This window comes from Scyliorhinus canicula, chromosome 14, assembly GCF_902713615.1.
Source record: "Scyliorhinus canicula chromosome 14, sScyCan1.1, whole genome shotgun sequence".
Lineage (NCBI taxonomy): Eukaryota > Metazoa > Chordata > Chondrichthyes > Carcharhiniformes > Scyliorhinidae > Scyliorhinus > Scyliorhinus canicula.
Window position 1 is genome coordinate 28007161 of NC_052159.1, and position 21108 is coordinate 28028268.

The 21108-nt window shown below is 47.1% G+C and overlaps 1 protein-coding gene across 1 annotated transcript in view; it reads left to right on the top strand.

Annotated features, from left to right (window-relative positions):
• Positions 1-15169, top strand: part of p4ha3 (prolyl 4-hydroxylase, alpha polypeptide III) — a 107373-nt gene extending 92204 nt beyond the window's left edge. The window contains exons 12-13 of the mRNA XM_038818840.1: positions 3844-3940; positions 14593-15169. Of these exons, the coding sequence (XP_038674768.1) occupies positions 3844-3940; positions 14593-14663 (168 nt within the window). The 3' untranslated portion in view covers positions 14664-15169. The remainder of the gene's footprint in view (positions 1-3843; positions 3941-14592) is intronic.
• The last annotated feature ends 5939 nt before the right edge of the window (positions 15170-21108 follow it).

Sequence of the window (21108 nt, forward strand, 5' to 3'; positions counted from 1 at the left end):
AATATACTGTGGATGCTGGAAATCTGAAATAAAATGTAAATTAAATGTAGTTTGAATTAAATTTAATTAAACATAAAATAAAACTAAATTAAATGTAAACAATTTGGCGAATACTAAGTGCTCATTGACTAGCAAGACTATACAATGAAAAACAGAAAAAGCGAAGAGAACACAACATTTGATTGGTAGACCTGTGTTGTGTTCCACTGAGCCACACGTAACAGGAATTGGGAATGAGGAACAGCAACTAGCTTTAGCACCTGAATACTGCAGTACACTGGAGTTATGTTAAGGAGATCCGACACAATGAGATGCCGAAGTTGGATCATCATGGATTGGACATGGTTTTAACATGGGAAGATCACACCCCTCGGAGCAAAGCAGGAGTAAACGCTGAGGTTTAATGGACCACAATGTCTGTGATTTCTGATGCCTGGATTCTGATCATGGGAAGTGCTGTTAGGCAATGGGGTGCCCCAGTCATGGTCAGATCCATTTCAGTCTGCTGCGTGCTAACTTTGAAGAGTTCATCTCATCTGTATCCAATTTGTCACAGCTGGAGTTATGTTTCAGGGCATAGTGATCTCATTATATGGTTGCCTCATACATTTGACGAACATACTCCAGGACAATCATATCTGAGTTCACCTCTTGAGTTGCCAATCAGGTCAGTTTAAGAAAGTGTTGTGGGACTATTTCTAACAAGTCATCATCCTGCCTTCTGACTATCCAATCTGTAAATGAGTGCAATGAAAAAATACTGTAACCTGAACAAGTTTGAGTTATGCTGCAAAGTCCCGTTTCTAGCTGCTGTTATCTGCTTTTTATCAAGTTATCAAGTTCTTCAATCTAATCCCAAATTCATTGTTGAATATTACAATGTGATCAAATGCTCTAATTAAGTAAAGTTGCCATAGTCCCAGAGGACCATAAGCTTCTTTTCCCTTTGACGGAGAGAGCTGACTGGTGGTGATTTAACCTGAGGATTAGTTACGGGAATTTAACCTGTGCTGAAGGCCTTGCTCCGCATCACAAACCAGCTCTCCAGCCAACTGAACTAAACCAGCCCCCGATAAAATGTAACATAATGATGAATCACACCCTTAAAACATTGGTGAGAACTATACATCAAGAATTGTTGGAATCCCCTTTCTGTTTTGATCTTGTTATGAAATGATTCAATTAAAATAATATTGTGAAGCAAAGATAACAATTCAGGCTACAATCCAAGTGCACTTGGAATTATTGAATTTAAATAATTTCCCCAAATCTGTCTGGTATGTCCTTTCCTTCACATTGACTATATTCATGCACTGAAATATTTACATGTTGTGTAAAGTTTAGTAAATACTGGTCCAGTGCAGACTTCTCAGTCACCCAGATCTCACTCTCCTGCCAAGATGTGCAAAATATTTACATTTGCCCATATTATCATAACTTACCCAAGAATTGGAAAAATCCTACGTACACACAAGTATGAAGTTAGAGGTTTCTTTGAAACTAAAATAATTTATTTGCAAAATGGTATGGAATAAAACAAACAGAGATCTCCCTTAACTTGCAACTTAAAGGTTTTTGAGTCACATGGGGTGGGATTCTGTGATCCTGAGGCGAAGTGTTTACGCTGTCGGAAATGCCGTCGCGTTTCTCGACGGCGTCAATGCGGCCTCACGGTCAGCAATTCTGGCCCCTACAGGGGGCCAGCATGGCACTGGAGCGTTCACGCTGCTCCAGCTGCTGATCCCAGTGTCAACTGGGTGCCGTGGGATGTGTGCATGTGCAGTGGCCAACGCGTGCATGCACAATGGCTTCCTTCAACGCGTCGGCCCCGACGCAATATGGCGCAGTACTACAGGGGCCGACACGGAAGAAAGGAGGCCCCCAGCCAGAGAGGCCGGCCCGCCGATTGGTGGGTCCCAATTGCGGGCCAGGCCACATTGGAGGCCCCTCCCCCGGGGTCAACCCCCCCCCCCCCCCCCCCCACAGGCCGCCCCCGACCCTTTCCGCCAGCTGAGAGTATGTGTGGACGGCACTGGCGGGACTCGGCTTTTTTACGACGGCCCGCTCGACCCATCCTGGGCCGAGAATCGGCGGGCTGGCCGCTTAGAGCAGCCCCCCGACCGGGAACGCACCAACCTCCGCTCTGCGGAGAATCGCATGCTGGCGTTGGGGCGGCGTGACACGATTCGCGCTGGTCGCAGGGATTCTCCGGCCCGGCCCCAGTCTGAGAGAATCCCACCCAATGTTCTTACTTCTGGTTCATCTCAAATCAAAGGCTTTTATCATGACCCACCCTGACGTTATCCCAACTTGGAACACCAGATCGCGAGGGTGTATAGTTTTGTTTTGGTGTGAGGGGACAAGTGAAACCCCAGTGAGAGTAAGCAGCCCAATCGCCATGTAACAATTATTAAAGACTTTATTAAATGAAAGAAAAGACAAATACACACAAGGACTAGACTACAATAAGATAATTAAGTATATGAATTACTAAACACCCACACAGTTTATGTAGAACATACCCCTTGTTCCAAAATATATGATCCCTGGACTCCTTAGAACTTCCCCTTTTCCCCCAAAAGATATCCAAATTAAATGTATCTATCAGTTAAAATCAGCTTGTAGTTACCACACAATACAGGGAGAATGATCAAGTCTGGTAAATACTTTGTCCTGGTCCAGGGAAGATATTTAAATTGCCTTTACAAAAGGTTTCTGCACTGCCATGGCTCGAAGAGGCGATTAGATGTAAAACCCAGGCTGCTGGATGGAAACTGGTGTGTCTGCTTCTGAAGCTGCAAGGTATTAACCTGCCTCACTTGCTTCCAAGGATCCTGACAATTATACCTTTGTTCCACTTTGTTTCTGCCGTCTTGTGTATTTGGCTGCCTGTCCCAACCAAATTCTTTGATTCCAGTCATTAGAATGTATATATCTCATGGATTTCCCAATTGTCTAGGTAAGCCGCTTTTCCTAATAAGCTATTCACGTCTGATTCCATCTAAATGCCTTCTAATCTCATTACTGGGAGAGATTCAGCTTAATCAGCCATTTGAATACTGTCTACTGCTGTCGCTAGGCAGATGCTGTTGCTGGGCAGGTCACATGCAATTATGTCTTGTTAAATTTGTGTTACTGCTGTTGCTAGGCAAATCGATGACACTGCTACACCCTACAAATTAAACCATGCTCAGTGCTTTATGATCAACTGTATTTGAGGTGTCAAGATTACTCTGAGGATCATTACTGCCTACCAGTTTGAGTCACAGCAGAGCTTCAACTGTAAGTTTTAACTAATGCAATGGCAGACATATTCCCCTGTGCATTGTATCCCATTGGTTTCTGTTGTAAGGTACCAAGTCCTTGACTCTTCCCATGGCTATAACTTACCATGCAGCGACTTGTCCCCCAACCTTTCCCCATCTCCTCGTCCGCACAAACTGGTTATGTCAAGTAAGTCCCTGTAATAATGAGATTCTCTGGTGATTACAAACCTCCAAATTAAGGTCTTGCCCCACAAAAGAATGTGTGCCCATCATTTGTCAAGTCTTTGAAGACCATCACGATGCTTCAAACTATATTCTTCAATTTGTAAGCCCCCAGAATAGTTTTCCCGGCTACTTTTGCAGGATATTTTACTTATAACATTTACAGATATTAAAAGTAAAATCTTTTCAATTGAAGATGATGTTTGGGACAACTTACAATCCAAGAGAATGCAAACTAGATCGAACGATTGCTCATCTTATGTATTCTGTCCATACAAAGATTCAGCAACGTTCCTCATATTGCAAAATTTATATCTGATAGATCATTAACTATAAATTGTTCCTTTTTTTTTAGAACGCAGCTCTGTTTTGGTGGAACCTCCACAAAAATGGACAAGGCAATGCAGACACTCTCCATGCTGGCTGCCCAGTGCTAATTGGAGACAAATGGGGTAGGTGCATGTTTAAAGTAATGGTGAATCATTTGTTCTATACATTCCTTAAAATGGCAGTACACAAGATGGATGAGCCCAACTTACCACAACACAGAAAGACGCTTAAATGGCAAGGTGGTTAGGATAGCAAAATAGATGCTAGTTACATGACTGGTAACACAGCCTTTTCATCTAGATTAAAAATAAATAATATCTCGGTGGCGCAGTGGTTGGCACTGCTGCCTCATGGCGCCGAGGACCCGGATTCTACCCCAGACCCGGGTCACTGTCTGTGTGAAGTTTGCACATTCTCCCCGTGTCTGTGTGGGTCCCACAACACACAAATATGCAGGGTAGGTGAATTGGCCACGCTAAATTGCCTTTTAATTAGAAAAACAGAATTGGGTGCTCTAAATTCATTAAAAAAAAGAATAAACAAATAAAATAAATAATATCTGTTGTAATATAAAAGTTTCCAATTATTAAAATAATTTTGCAAAAACGAAGCTTTCCCTGTATCTATTGCACAAATTCTACCTCAGTCTGTGATGGTTTTAGTGATGTCAAAGCACAGGTTACTGGTGTACAGAACTCACGTTTGGTGTATTCTATTCCAGAGACCTGTGTTTGGCATCCCTGAGGTGCAGAGAGATCAGAATGTTCTAGTGCATGAATCGAAAAAGACTAGTATACAGGTACAGCAAGTAATTAGGAAAATTAGGAGGTAAACAGTTGTACAGGGCATTGGTGAGACCACATCTGGAGTATTGTGTACAGTATTGATCTCCATGTTCGGGCAGCACGGTAGCATTGTGGATAGCACAATTGCCTCACAGCTCCAGGGTCCCAGGTTCAATTCTGCCTTGGGTCACTGTCTGTGTGGAGTCTGCACATCCTCCCCGTGTGTGCGTGGGTTTCCTCCGGGTGCTCCGGTTTCCTCCCACGGTCCAAAGATGTGCAGGTTAGGTGGATTGGCCATGATAAATTGCCCTTAGTGTCCAAAATTGCCCTTAGTGTCCAAAATTGTCCTTAGTGTTGGGTGGGGTTACTGAGTTATGGGGATAGGGTGGAGGTGTTGACCTTGGGTAGGGTGCTCTTTCCAAGAGCCGGTGCAGACTCAATGGGCCGAATGGCCTCCTTCTGCACTGTAAATTCTATGAACTAATCTATTTAAGGGAGGATATAATACTTTTATAAGCAGTTCAGAGAATGTTTACCAGACTAACACCTGGAGTGGTTGGGTTGTCTTATGAGGAAAGGTTGGACAGGCCTTGTTTAGAACAACATAGAACATACAGTGCAGAAGGAGGCCATTTGGCCCATCGAGTCTGCACCGACCCACTCAAGCCCCCAATTCCACCCTATCCCCGTAACCCAATAACCCCTCCTAACCTTTTTGGTCACTAAGGGCAATTTGTCATGGCCAATCCACCTAACCTGCATGCCTTTGGATTGTGGGAGGAAACCGGAGCACCCGGAGGAAACCCACGCAGACACGGGGAGAACGTGTAAACTCCACACAGACAGTGACCCAGCAGGGAATCGATCCTGGGACTCTGGCGCTGTGAAGCCACAGTGCTATCCACTTGTGCTACCGTGCTGCCCTAAAGTAGCCATTGGAATTTAGGAGATTAAGAGGCAACTTGATTGAAACATATAAGATTCTGAGGAGTCTAGTTAGGGTGGCCCCTCATTATTGACCCTTCAACCTAGGGGTTTCTATCCACCCTCTCCATACCCCTCATTATCCTCTGCATCTCAATCAGGTCTCCCTTCAGCCTTCTCTGCTCTAAAGAAAACAACCTGAGCCTATCCAGCCTCACGTCTCAAGTGCTCCATCCCAGGCAACATTTGGTGCGACACAGTGGTTAGCACTGTTGCCTCACAGCGCCAGGGACCCAGATTCAATTCCGGCCTTGGGCCACTGTCTGTGTGGAGTTTATACATTCTCCCCGTGTCTGCGTGGGCTTCCTCTAAGTGCTCCAGTTTCCTCCCCCAGTCCAAAGATGTACGGGTTAGATGGGCTGGCCATGCTAAATTTCCCCTTGGTGTCCAGGGATGTGCAGGTTCAGTTACGGAATTATGGGGATGGAGTGGGGTGGAAATGGGTAGTGTGCTCATTCGAAGGGTCGGTGCAGATTCGATGGGCCAAATGGCCTCCTTCTGTAGTGTAGGGATTCTATGAAACATCCTGGTGAATCTCCTCTGCACCCTCTCCAATGCAATCACATTCTTCCTACAGTGCAGTGACCAGAATTGAACCCAGTACTCCTGCTGTGGCCTAACCAAGATCCTGTACAGATCCAACATAACCTTCCTACATTTATAATCTGTGCCAGAACTGACAAAGACCAGCGTCTCAAATGTCTTCTTAACTACCTTATTCCCCTGTCCTGCCACCTTCAGGGACCTGTGGACAAACCTCTTTGTCAAAAAAAAAGTGAGTGGATGTGGTTTACGCTGCCACTCTGGTTAGGCGGGCATCATAGAACCGGGATCCAGCTCCAAAAGAGATCAGGGGCGCCATCTTTAAATGGCACCCTGAGCAGCGCTGCAGACTAGCGATTCCCAGCCCATGTCTTGGAGACTCTCCAGCCCCCCCAACATTCATCCCTGGCATCCCCTCCAACCCTGCCTGCCCAATACTCATCGCCGGCAAATCCCACCCCCCACAACATTCACCGGCAGCATCCCCTTCAAACCCCCCCCCCCCCCACCCGCCTCCAGACATTCATTACCACCGACCCTCCCCCCACAACATTTATTGCCGGAAAATCGCCCCCTGACATTAATCGCCGACAACCCTCCCCCCCCCCCCCCCCCCATCCCACTGACAATCCTCGCCAGAATCCCCACTTCCCTCAGTGTCCGCTCCCCCCACTGCCCCCCCCCCCTCAAATGCCAAACATCGGCATACCCCACCATGGGGCACCCACGAGGCCCCACCTCTGGCACTCCACTTGCCTGGATGAGCGTAGCTCCAACAACATTCAAGAAGCTGGGCACCATCCAGGACAAAGCAGCCGCTTGATTGCTACCCCTTCCACAAACATTCAGTCCGTCCAGCACTGATGAACAATGGCAACAGTATATCTGGTCTCAGTGGGTGTCATTGCCCATGACGCGTATACGACTGTTACCCAGGAGGACGTGTCGTCTCTTTGAAGCAACACCGCCCCAATGCCATCCTGACTCGCATCTACGGATATCTTGGTCTCTCGGTCTGGGTCAAAGAATGCAAGGACGGGTGCAGTGATGAGCTTGGCTTCCCGCTCCAGCCACTCTGTTCTGTGCTCCGCGTTCCACTCAAAGGCAGTGGATTTTTTCACCAGGTTGCGTAGGGCCAAATGGGCCCAGGAAGCGCAGTACTGTCTTCTTGTCCTCGGGGACTTTCATTGCCTTGGTGGCTTTCATTTTGTCTGTGTCCGGGCGCACATTGTGTTGCGAAATCTGATCGCCCAGGAACTTCAGTGTGGATGTCCCAAAACAGCACTCGGACCTGTTTAGCTTGAGGCCATGTTCATGTATGCATCGGAATACTTTCTTGAGTCGCGACACATGTTCCTCTGGGGTTGTGGACAGATTATGATATTGTCAACGTAGACACGAACCCCTTCTATTCCCTCCATCATGTGTTGCATGATGCGATGGAAAATTTCTGATGCCGAGATGATGCCAAATGATATTCGGTTGTGGCAGAATCTGCCAAAAGGATTTTTCAAAATCCTTGGGATGCGTCCAATTTTGTGAAGAAGCACACATGTGCCAACTCACTCGTGATTTCTTCCCTCTTCGGGATGGAGTAATGTTTTCGCATAATGTTTTTGTTTAGATCCTTGGGGTCAATGCAGATGCGTAGGTCCCCCAAAGGCTTCTTTATGCATACCATCGTGCTGACCCAGTCGGTTGGTTCCGTGTCCTTGGAGATGATGCCTTTTTGTTGTAGACGCGTGAGCTCTGCCTTCAGACGCTCTCTCAGTGGAGCAGGGACACCCCGTGGTGCGTGGACCACTGGCATGGCATCAGGGCGCAGTAGAATCTTGTACTCGTATGGCAGCGTGCCCATCCCGCTAAATACATCTGGGTACTGGGTTAGGATGACGTTGATGCTGGCCTGAAGATCCGAATGGGACGGCGTCGTGATGTAGACCCTTTGAATGAGGTTCAGTTGCTTGCAGGCATGCGCAACTAGCAGGGATGCCCTGTCTGGTTTAACAATCTCAAAGGGTAAACTTGCTTGTGTGTGTCAGCTGGACACCTGCAGACGGCAGGACCCCAGTGCCTTGATTGTGTTTCCATTGTAGCCCAGGAGTTTGCAGGCAGCTGGAAGGATTGTGGGGGGCTTCTTGATTCTCTTGAAGTCCACCTGCGAAATCAGGTTGGCGGAGGCACCTGTGTCCAGTTTGAACTGGATGGGGCAGTGGTTGACCTTCCTCACTTCATGCCATTCGTCCTCGGAATCCACGGTCAGGATTGATTGGACTCGCGATGTGTCCGGTGTGGCGTATTCGCACTTTGCAATAATGCCCACTGGGTAAGTGTTGTCCAGATATTCATCATCTGGATCCATCGCATTGCCTGGGTCAGAGTCATGCATTCGGTGTTGCACACTTCTGATGCGCCGCTGTCAGAATTGGGAGCGCTGGCTCCTGATTGGTGGTGCAGATCTGCACAGGGCTGCATAGTGGTTTGGTTTCCCACAGTTTAAACAGTCTTTGCCTCTTGCAGGGCAGTTTTTTAAAAAATGGGCGGTGCCGCAGTTCACACACATCAGGACATCAGTGCCATGACGCTCAGTGCGTCGTTGCGCATGCGCGGTGCAGTTCTCGGACGTCTGCACCTGCGCAGTGCGGTTTTCGGCTGCTTCGTGTTCCCGATCGCATTGCGCATGCGTTGGGCCCTGGGAAGAGCGCGCGAAATGGCCGCTTTCGTGAATGTGGAGATGCTGCATCCGGGAGACGGCCTGAACACACTCCACCTCGTGGGAGGCTTGTTTTTCACTTTCTGCCCTTTTGTACTGTGAATAGCGATTTTCAGAGAGCTCATGCACAGTACACGTTTCAATCGCGACTGGCAGGGTCATGTGCTTGATTTTCAACAATTGCTCTCGCAGAGGATCAGAGTGGACTCAAAACGATTTGATCTCTGATCATGGAGTCAGTGATATCACTGAATTTGCAGGATTGCGCTAGCAGTCTAAGGTTAGTTAGGTAGGAGTTGAAGGATTCATCTTTACCTTGCATCCTCTGCTTAAAGATGTCACGCTCGAAGATTTCATTAGTGTCCACTTCGCTGTGGCTGTCGAATTTGTCCAGGATGGGGTGTGATGCTGCTGATCAACCCTGTCTAACTCTCTAGTTATCTGTCTGTGGAAAGGGATGGTGTGAGTGCCTCATCCCTTTTATAGTGTTTATGTCATGCCCCCTTGTGGTGATGCCACCTCTGAGTGTCCTGACTGCCCATTGGTTATGTCCTATTCTAAGTGTTATTGGTTGCATGTTTGCATATCATGACACAATTAACGGGCTGGAAACCCAAATCTCAACCCTCCCCGTTATGCTCCACCCCTCCTAGCCAGGAGTCAGCCGGCCATGCTAGCTATCTGCTTGGCTGTTGCGGCAGTAGCTGATGTACGGTGGCGAGAGCACCAGATCCAGCCCAGGGAGACCCTGCAGCAGATGGTGAGGTTCAAGTGCCGGCCGTCCACCAGGCCGAGGAGGAGGTACAAAGGCGGCGCCACATCAGGCCACGTTTCTACCGTGGGGGCTTGTCCTTCGAGGAGGTTCCTGACCGCGTATGCGCCGTCGACTCTGCCTCACCAAAGATACCGTGCGTCGCCTGTGTCAGAAGGTGGCAGACCTGGTACTGCGACGGTTAGGAAGAGAACAACCGCTCCTGGTGATTGTCAGGTTGACGACTTCCCCTTCTTTGCCTCTGGTTCGTTCCAGGGCTTGAGCAGGTGCGGAGTCTGTACATTCTCCCCGTGTCTGTGTGGGTTTCCTCCGGATGCCCAGGTTTCCTCCCACAATCCAAAGACGTGCAGGCTAGGTGGATTGGCCGTGCTAAATTGCCCTTCGTGTCCAAAATGGTTAGGAGGGGTTATTGGGTTACGGGGATAGGGTGGAAGAGAGGGCTTAAATGCGTCGGTGGAGACTCGATGAGCCGAATGGTCTCTGATGTGTTGGATTGGCTGGGTCGATGTGGACTGCACTTGATGCAGTGTAGTGAGAGTCAGACTTCCAACACTTGATGAGATGCAACACAATTTCATTTAACATCTAATCTATAATACAAGTTCAACTGTGGGTTGACACTATGCTGACTTGAATGGAGACCTGACACTAGCCTGACCAGACTTACTGCATGGTGTTTGCACTGGCTAGCTCACAAGCTCGGACTATCTCAGAGGCTGTGTCCCGAGAGAGCGGGAAACCTAGTGCCCTCTGGCTTTATAGTGGTCGTGTCCTGACTGGTGATTGGCTGCTGTGTTCTGTGTGCTTACTGGTCATCCTGTGTGTCAATCACTGCCTGTCTGCACTCCATTATATACATAGATGTATATTATGACAATCTCCTTCTGCACTGTATGTTCTATGTGCTGGATTTTGTGAATGGCTGCGCACAGGTGCATCCAAGATGTGAGAGATGCTCTGTGCAGTATTCACATCCACCTTAACCTGGACCAGGCCCACCAGGATGTCTGGACTGCTAGATTTGCTGCTATCACTGGCATGCCCCAGGTGCCCCAAGGTTATTGTGATGTGGACCAGTACTGAAAGGAGCCCGACTAGACTCCCTGGGAGGCCGCTGGATTCTGGGAGGCTGGTAGATCCCGGGTGATTAGGCCTTAGTCTACTTAAGCGAGCGTGGCTTGTTCTCGGCCATTGTGGACTGGATTCTGGTTGTGCCGCCTCGCAGGACTTAGTAGCTCCCACGAGGCATAGTGGCTGCCGCCGGGAAGCCCAAGGGAGGCCTCACCCGTCTGACGGCCATGTCACACTCCCAGTCATGTGTGACATGGCTGCTAGATCGTGCCCTAAGTGGCTGAACACCGACGTGTTTCTCTCAACCTGACCGTCGGACACTGGGGGGGGGGGGGGGGGGGGGGGGGAGGGTGGTGCTGCACTCCCTGGGGGGGGGGGGGGGGGGGGGGAGATTTAGCGCCCCATTACTGGATTTACACCCGTACCAGTAAGATCCAGAAATGGCGCCTTATGTGGAAAAGGCAGCAGGTCCTGATTCATGCCTCTTAATTAGAAAATTCGAGGGAAATCAGCAAATAGATCAAACATGGAGGTTAGGCAAGAGAATTGGAAAGTTGCCCATATTATACTGTTCAGAAAATGGCAAACTAGGTAACCACAGTCCAGTTAGCTTACCTATAGTGTGGGTAAGCTGATACCGTGGGATGAAGTTGAAAGAAGGAGTCATCAACAGTGTTATCAAGTGACACTTACTCTGAAATAACCTGCTCACGGACGCATAGGTTCTGCCAGGGCCATTCAGCTGCAGGCCTAATTACAGCCTTGGTTTAAACGTGGACAACAGAGCTAAATTCCAGAGGCAAGGTGAGAGTGACTGTCCTTGGCATCAAGGCAGCATTTGACCAAGTATGGCATCAAGGCGCCTCAGCTAAACTGGAGTCAATGGGAATCAGGGGGGAAACCCTCTGCTGGGTGGAGTCATACCTGGCACAAAGGAAGATGGTTGTGGTGGTTGGAGGTCAATGATCAACTCCAGGACATTGCTGCAGGGGTTCCTCCAATATAGTGTCCTAGGTCCAACCATCTTCAGCTGCTTCATCAATGGCCTTCCATCCATCATAATGTTAGAAGTAGGGATGTTTGCGGATGACTGCACAATGTTCAGTATCATTCGTGTCTCCTCAGATAATGAAACAGCCCATGTCCAAATGCAGCAAGACCTGGACAATATCCAGGCTTCAGCTGACAAGTGACAAGTTATATCTGCATCACAAAAGTACCAGGCACTGACCATCTCCAAGAAAAGAGAATCAAACCACCACCATTTGACATCAATGGCATTACTATTGCTGAGTCCCCGAATATCAACATCCAGGGGTTATCATTAATCAGAAACTGAACTATACTAGCCCTATAAATACAGTGACTAGAAGAACAGGTCAGAGGCTAGGAATGTTGTGACGAGTAACTCACCTCCTGATTCCCCAAAGCTTTCCCACCATCTGCAAGGTACAAGTCCGGAGTGTGATTAAATATACCCCACTTGCCTGAGTGAGTACAGCTCCAACAACACTCAGGAAGCCCAACACCATCCAGGGCAAAGCAGCCCACTTGATTGGCGCCCTTTCCACTAACATTCCAAAGATGTGCAGGTTAGGGTTAGGTGGATTGGCCACGTGTGGGGTGAGGGGGATTGGACGGTGAGGTGGGCCTATGTAGGGTATTCTTTGAGAGTTGGTGTAAACTTGATTGGCTGAATGGCCTTCATCTGCACTGGAGGGATTCCATGGATTTACTCTCTCCACCCCTGATGCTCAGTTGGCAGCAGTGTGTCCCATCTACATGATGCTCTGCATTAACTCACCAAGGCTACTTAGGCAGCACCTTCCAAACCCATCTGGAAGGACAAGAGAAACAGACAGGTGGGAACACCACTACCTGGAGGTTCCCCTCCAAGTCACTTACCATTCTGACTTGGAAACATATCGCTGTTCCTTCACTGCCGCTGTGTCAAAATCCTGGAACCCCATGCCTAATAGCACTATGGATGTATCTACACCTCAGGGACTGTAGTGGTTCATGAAGCGGCCCACCACCAGCTTCTCAAGGGCAATTCGTTTTGGGCAATTAATTCTGGCCCAGCCAGCAACACCCACATCCCATAATTGAGTAATTAAAAAATGAATACTCAGCTGAATAGACATGGTTTAATTCAGGGTCATCAGCATTGATCTAGAAATCTAGAAAGGGCAGGACGGTAGCATGGTGGTTAGCATAAATGCTTCACAGCTCCAGGGCCCCAGGTTCGATTCCCGGCTGGGTCACTGTCTGTGTGGAGTCTGCACATCCTCCCCCTGTGTGCGTGGGTTTCCTCCGGGTGCTCCGGTTTCCTCCCACAGTCCAAAGATGTGCGGGTTAGGTGGATTGGCCATGCTAAATTGCCCGTAGTGTCCTAATAAAAGTAAGGTTAAGGGGGGGGTTGTTGGGTTACGGGTATAGGGTGGATACGTGGGTTTGAGTAGGGTGATCATGGCTCGGCACAACATTGAGGGCCGAAGGGCCTGTTCTGTGCTGTACTGTTCTATGTTCTATGTTCTAAATATAAAAAGTTTCCACCACAGAATTTTGAATGCCTTGCTTAAATCTCCCCACGGTCTTCTCTGCTCCAAGAAGGTGGACAGTCCCCAATCTCTCCAAGTAACTGAAGTCCCTCATTCCAGGTACCATCCTGGTAGATCTCCTCTGTGCCCAGTCCAAAGACATCCTAAACAGTGCTGCCTAGAATTAACCATGATATCTAGCTGAACCGTAACCAGGGATTTCTAAAAGTTTATCATAGGTTTGCTGTTTTTGTACTCTGTCATCCGGATGTTTAAGGAAGTTGGAGGTCCTGTCAAAATTAACAGCAGGACCTCACTGCAATGTTTGAATCAATTTTTTGCCTTGCAGCCAGCCAGATTGGAGGGGGGGGGGGGGGGGGGGGGGCATGGGGCTGTCAGCTCATTGGCGAGGAAGCTGGCAATTGCTGGGGATGTTCACCGGCACTGAAGAAGACTGCGGATCATTCAGGGGGAGGAGGCAGGTAATCTCCAAGCACATTGGAGAGGCAGGAGGGATAGATCATGGGGGCTAAAGTTCATAGGGAGGGATCATGGGTTGAGAATCTAAAATTTCCTGGGGGTAAGGTGGGGGTAAACCACAGGGGAGTTTGAGAGATTGTATGATCAGTCCCACAGATGGTGGAGTGGAAGACATCATGGAAGTTCCTCCTGTTCTTCCCACAAGCAGAGCTGGAAAAGCACTTACCTCCTAAAACTTTATCTCATTATCTGATCCATCTGGATGCAAAAACAGCAGCATTAATAGGGAGCCAATGAATTAAGCGACACATTACCCAGACGTCACTCCCAACTATTCCTGATATTAGTTAGATTTGGCACTAAAACTGAATTCATAGAATCCCAGAAGGAGGCCTTTCAGCCCATCGAGTCTGCATTGACTCACTGAAAGAGTACCCTACCTAGGCCCACTCCTCCGCCCAACTAACCCTATCCCCATAAACTAACCTGCATCTCTTTGGACACTCAGGGACAATTCAGCTTGGCCAATAAACCTAACCTGCACATCTTTGGACTTTCGAATGATCCCATACTTTTAATTAAACAATATAAAATAAACACCAAAATGGTGAATTATTGCAAAAATGTGTAACAAAAAGGTAAATTGAATTAAGCAACTTTGGGTTAAGACGAGCAGGTTGTATGGGGGAAACACAATTAATATATGTTTTTCTTTTTTAATAGTTCTTAACATTTGCCATTTTAATTAAATTTCAATGAATGGTTAAGAATAGTTGTTGCTGGTATTTCCTTCCTGGTGGTTTGTTTAACTGGAATGGAAAAGTGCAATTCTTTTAATACGAAGATGTTAAACAATTGTTCTTCTTTGGGAAAAAAAACCTTTCAGTGGCTAACAAGTGGATCCGAGAACATGGGCAGGAGTTTCAAAGGAAATGCGGAGCTGACCCAGATGAATAAGCGACCTTTTTGTCACGGGGCCTCTTGGAGTACAAGAACTTGCACCAGACATGGAGGAGGAGTAGTCACCATATGTTTCTGAATTAATGACCCAAAGTCCAAAGGTTGACTAGACAGGGGTGAGGAAACACTGGCCTGAAGCCAAACACATTTTCGCACTGACTCGCATCTGAGGAATGGAGCTGAGTGGTTGTTAACTCCTGGCAAATAAGGCTCTTCACACATGGAAAGCACACCCTCAGAACCTGAACGCATTGCCGCAAATTTCCATCCATCCCATCGCTGACTGTTCCTACATCATAAATTCCAGAAAACTGTCTCCGATGTGAAAAAACAGGATCAAAGAAAAAAGGTGGATAAACGATCCTCAAATAAATGAGGGCGGAAAGGTATTATTTGATAAAAGTAAGTGACTGAAGCAAATTGCTATATTGCATTGTTCATTTCCTGAGGAGAATTTCCTTGAAGAATTAAAAATGAAATAACTTTTGTTTCTCATGATTTTGGAAAGCAGGCAATAATTGAAGGTATGAGACGAGTGTAAATCGGATCTGTTCTGGTCCTTTTATACTCTCTTTGTAAGAAATCAATAATCAATACATTAAACAAAGGTTACAGCCCCTGGTGGGCCACTGTCATTAAAAGAAAGCATCAAAAGGAAACTTATAAATGTAATCAAAGTGTAATTCCCAGGGGTGATGGTACATCCTAGCCCTCGTGGCACCCACCGGTTGCGGAAGGTTCTGGTGCTTTTATTTAAATTTGTCCAATGACAGTTCACAGATCATAAATAGTCATACCAGCAGACCATACACAGATCAGAAACATGTCCAGTAGCTGTACATTGATTACAGAATGCACACGCTCACTCCACACTGGGAGAAAACCACATGCTCAATTTTTTTAAATTCTTAATTCACAGGATGTGGGCATCGCTTGCCAGGCCAGCATTTATTGCCCATCCTTCATTGCCGTTGCGAAGGTGGGGTGAGCCCCCTCCTTGAACCGCTGTAGTCCATGTGGTGTAGGTACATGCACAGTGCCGTTAGGAAGGCAGTTCCTAATGTCCCGAAGCCATCCGGGAAGTTGCCTGAAATTAGCTGGAGCTGCTTCACAGCTCCAGGGTCCCAGGTTCGATTCCCGGCTGGGTCACTGTCTGTGTGGAGTCTGCACATCCTCCCCGTGTGTGCGTGGGTTTCCTCCGGGTGCTCCGGTTTCCTCCCACAGTCCAAAGATGTGCAGGTTAGGTGGATTGGCCATGCTAAATTGCCCGTAGTGTCCCAAAAAGTAAGGTTAAGGGGGGGTTGTTGGGTTACGGGTATAGGGTGGATACGTGGGTTTGAGTAGGGTGATCATTGCTCGGCACAACATCGAGGGCCGAAGGGCCTGTTCTGTGCTGTACTGTTCTATGTTCTATGTTCTAGTGTTGGGCCCTTTCCTATATAAATTCAGGGCCTAACTGGGGGTTTAGATCCCATTTCTCGGGTTGCCAACTCTGATTAAATTCATCACCACATGACCTACCCCCAGACTCCAGCCATGAGCCGGCCAACACATCCATCCTGGTGTCACACTGCCTTCCTAAGCCAATTGGGAAACAAAAGACTCTTTACCCAATTGGATGATTTTGTGTGTCAGCCAATCAGACTTTTCCTCACACTTTCAATAATTTTATATCCGGTAAAGAGAAAAGCTCAATGACAATGAAAAGAAAAATGAAAGTCCCCATGATTTTTCTCCAGGGTTGGAGATTGATTCTTGCGCCTGTTCTGATTTGTCCGAGGCAAAAGGCTTCAACTGCATGTCTCTTTTTCAGCAAAACCTTTTTTTACGCAACCAGCGATTAGGGTCTGGAACGTGCTGCCTGAGAGTGTCGTGGAGGCAGAATCAATCATAGCACTCAAAAGGAAAATGGATCATTATCTTGAAAGGAAACATTTGTCAGGCTTCGAAGAAAAGGCAAGGGAGTGACACGAGGTGCATTGTTCTTCCAGAGAGCCAGTTTGAGCACAAGGTGTTATATGCTTCAGCTGTGCAGTAATTATTCTATGATTCTGACACGAGGGATACTACTTGGAACCCTGGGTCACAATTGAAAAAACAAAGCTACCTATTACCTCTGACTCCAGAATTCCCCATTGCTGCAGATGTAATGGAATCATTGGTTCTTATGGAATAGATGGTTAATTATTCTTACTGCTTGATTAAACTATCCCATTAGTCCCACCACTTTTCTCTTTCTCCACAGACCTGTATATAATTCCTTTTCAAGTAGATATTTACATTTCTATTCTCGTCATCTACCCGCTTCTCATTTTCTCAAGAAGCCCCTTTATTCATTATGCCATAGTGCACCTGTTAAGTAGCTGTGCAGTGGACAATGCCAATAACTCAGAGTTACCCTATCTCTGTGAGGTCTGTCAATGAGCACTCACTCCTCCCCTTGGATCAGTAATTGGCTAGCTGAAAGAAGACAGAGGGTGGTGGTTGATGGCAAATGTTCATCCTGGAGTTCAGTTACTAGTGGTGTACCGCAAGGATCTGTTTTGGGGCCACTGCTGTTTGTAATTTTTATAAATGACCTGGAAGAGGGTGTAGAAGGATGGGTTAGTAAATTTGCAGATGACACGAAGGTCGGTGGAGTTGTGGATAGTGCTGAAGGATGTTATAGGATACAGAGGGACATAGATAAGCTGCAGAGCTGGGCTGAGAGGTGGCAGATGGAGTTTAATGCGGAAAAGTGTGAGGTGGTTCACTTTGGAAGGAGTAACAGGAATGCAGAGTACTGGGCTAATGGCAAGATTCTTGGTAGTGTAGATGAACAGAGAGATCTCGGCATCCAGGTACATAAATCCCTGAAAGTTGCCACCCAGGTTAATAGGGCTGTTAAGAAGGCATATGGTGTGCTAGCCTTTAAAAGCAGGGGGATTGAGTTTCGGAACCACAAGGTCATGCTGCAGCTGTACATAACTCTGGTGCGGCCACACCTGGAGTACTGCGTGCAGTTCTGGTCACCACATTATAGGAAGGATGTGGAAGCTTTGGAAAGGGTTCAGAGGAGATTTACTAGGATGTTGCCTGGTATGGAGGAAAGGTCTTACGAGGAAAGGCTCAGGGAATTGAGGTTGTTTTCGTTAGAGAGGAGAAGGCTGAGAGGTGACTTAATAGAGACATATAAGATAGTCAGAGGGTTAGATAGGGTGGACAGTGAGAGTCTTTTTCCTCGGATGGTGATGACCAACACGAGGGGACATAGCTTTAAATTGAGGGGTGAGAGATATAGGACAGATGTCAGAGGCAGTTTCTTTACTCAGAGAGTAGTAGGGGTGTGGAACGCCCTGCCTGCAATAGTAGTAGACTCGCCAACTTTAAGGGTATTTAAGTGGTCACTGGATAGACATATGGATGAAAATGGAATAGTGTAGGTCAGATAGGCTTCAGATGGTTTCACAGGTCGGCGCAACATCGAGGGCCGAAGGGCCCGTACTGCGCTGTAGTGTTCTATGTTCTATGTTCTATGTTCTGTATCATCTCCGTGTCCTGATCTATCTATCATTGCATCTTGAGTGACCATATCCCAGATTACGATCCACACATCACCTGAGTACATGGTTTCCACGTGCACACTGACGACACACAACTCTGCTTCATCAGCACCTCCTCTGACTCGTCCTTTGCCTTTAAATTATCAATGGTTTCAGTCCCTGCCATAAATTCTCTTTCCTAGTCATTGATCTGAACCTTCTACCTGGCAGCATTTTGCAATCTTTGCCTCATATTTGGCACTGATGTGATCTTTCAACCCCACATCATTTGCTGTCACTCTGATCTCCTGTATCCACTGCCATGATATTGTTGACTCAGCTCGGCCTTAGCTCAACTGCTGCTGAAACTCACAACTATACCTCTTATTACCTGGAAACCTCATTATTCCAGTGCCAGTCTCCCCCGTCCTACCCTCCATAAACTTGAGGTGTTCCAAAAGGAAGAAACAAAAGACTTGCATCTGCAGAGCACCTTTCATGACACTGAAGGTCTCAAAGTAACTCTGTTGCCTCTGTCCTGACTCATATTAAGACCCATTCACCAATCACCTCTATGCTTGTTGACCTACAATGGCTCCTAGTCAAGCAAGATTCTCAACCTTGTTTTCAAATCCCTTCATGGTCTTGCCCCTCCCTATCTCTGTAATCTCTACCAGCTCCACCCTGAGACATTGACACTTGTCAAATTCTGGCCTCTTAAGCATCCCTTAATTTTAATCGCTGCACAGTTAGCACTGCTGCCTCACAATGCCAGGGACCCGGGTTCAATTCTGGCCTTGGGTGACTGTGTGGAATTTGCACGTCCTCCCCGTGTCTGCGAGGGTTTCCTCCGGGTGCTCCGGTTTCCTCCCACAGTCCAAAGATGTACAGGTTAGGTGGATTGGCTATTCTAAAATTGCCCCTTAGTACCCAGGATTACGGGGATAGGGTGGGAGAGTGGAGCTGGGCAGGATGCTCTTTCAGAGGGCCAGTGCAGTCGCGATGGGCTGAATGGCCTCGTTCTGCTCTGTCTCTACTTTGCTTTTCTCATTTAGAACGTTGCTTAAATTGTTCTGTTTATCTGTCCTCATATCTCCTTCTGCAGCTTGGGATCAGATTTTGTTTTATAATACTCATGTGAAACTCTTTGAGGTGTTTTATCGCCTTAAAGGCAATATAAATAGAATGCTCTTGTTGTTGCAATGTCACACCTCCTATCTGATATCTCAGTGTGGCCTATTGCTGCTCCACCACCAAAATCATCCACTACAGGAATCCAAAGAAAAGAGTCTCCACCAGGTAATGCCAAGGTTCTACCATATCCCATATCTTGTACTCTCCATACATCACAACAACAGCAATAATTTGCATACATAAAGCAGTTTTAAGTTTGGCGGCCTTAGCTGAGGTTGTTCTTGGTTAGGATCAAAAGAGACTGCTAGAGCAGTTGGTAACCTTTATCTTTTAATAAACAATCTTCTAACTATGTCCAGGCTTAGCACAAGGCTTTACATAGAACTATCTCTTAGCATACTCTGTTGTCATGTGATCTTACATCACTGATGATAAAGAATGTCGATTTACATTACCCTTCACACTACAAAAGTTGCCTGAACATGGAGAGAGGAAGAGATGCAGAGATCCAGGGAAAGAATTCCCGAGCTTTGGGCATAGGAAGCTGAAAATACAACCAACAACGGTAGAGTGATGAAAACTGTGGATGTGCAAGAGACCAGAATGAGAAAAGCGAGGAATGTTGTAGGCCTGGAGAAGGATTTAGAAGTGGGGAGGGTCAAGGAGGGATTTGAAAACCTGAATGAGAATTTTAAAATGGAGGCATCACGAGAACCAGAGCCAATGTGGATCAGTGACGAAAAGGATGATGGGCGAATTTGATGCCAGGTAGGATGTGGGCAGCCGTGTTTTAGGTGAGCTCAAGTTTACCGAGGATGCAAAGCGACCAGCTTAGCATTCGAGCAGTCAAGTCTAAAGGTAGCAGCAGCACGATTGGATTGGATTGGATTTCTTTATTGTCATGTGTACCGAGATACAGTGTAAAGTATTGTCCTTTAAGTACAGGTCAGACAGATCATTCCGTACATGAAAAGAAAATACATAGGGCAAACATAAAATATACAATGTAAATGCATAGACATAGGTAGGGCAGCACGGTGGCGCAGTGGTTAGCACTGCTGCCTCACGGCGCCAAGGTCCCAGGTTTGATCCCGGCTCTGGGTCACTGTCAGCGTGGAGTTTGCACATTCGCCCCATGTCTGTGTGGGTTTCGCCCCCGCAACCCAAAGATGTGCAGGGTAGGCGGATTGCTAACGCTAAATTGCCCCTTAATTAGAAAAAATAAATTGGGAACTCTAAATTTATATTGAAAAAATAGACAGACACATCAGAAACATACAGGAGTGTAGTACTGTGGTGATAACCACTGTAGATATGCATACTTGCAGTAGGGGGATGTATGGCTGTACCTGTAATACAGGTTCCTCCGGTAAGCCCCTGCCGGCTAGCTCTGCCCACAGGGAGCTTGTGTATAAATATGCGTGTGAGTCACTCAGACCCTAGTCTACAGTTGCAGCCGGAGGAATAGCATCACACGGCAATAAAGCCTCGATTGTACATGTCTCTCGTCTTTGAGTGCAATTATTAGCGCCACAAGTACTACTGAGTAGGTATGTGAAGAGATAAGAGGGTCGTTTAGGAGTCTGGTAACAGTGGTGAAGAGGCTGTTTTTGAATCTGTTAGTGCACATTCTCAGACTTTTGTATCTCCTGTGGTCTCTGGGTCATAAAGTTGAGGATCCAGTTGCAGAGGGAAGAGCCAAGTCCTAGGTTTCGGAGCTTTGAATGAGGGTTCATGAATGATGATTACAGCAACAAAGGAGCTAAAGCAGAGGTGGAGACAGATAA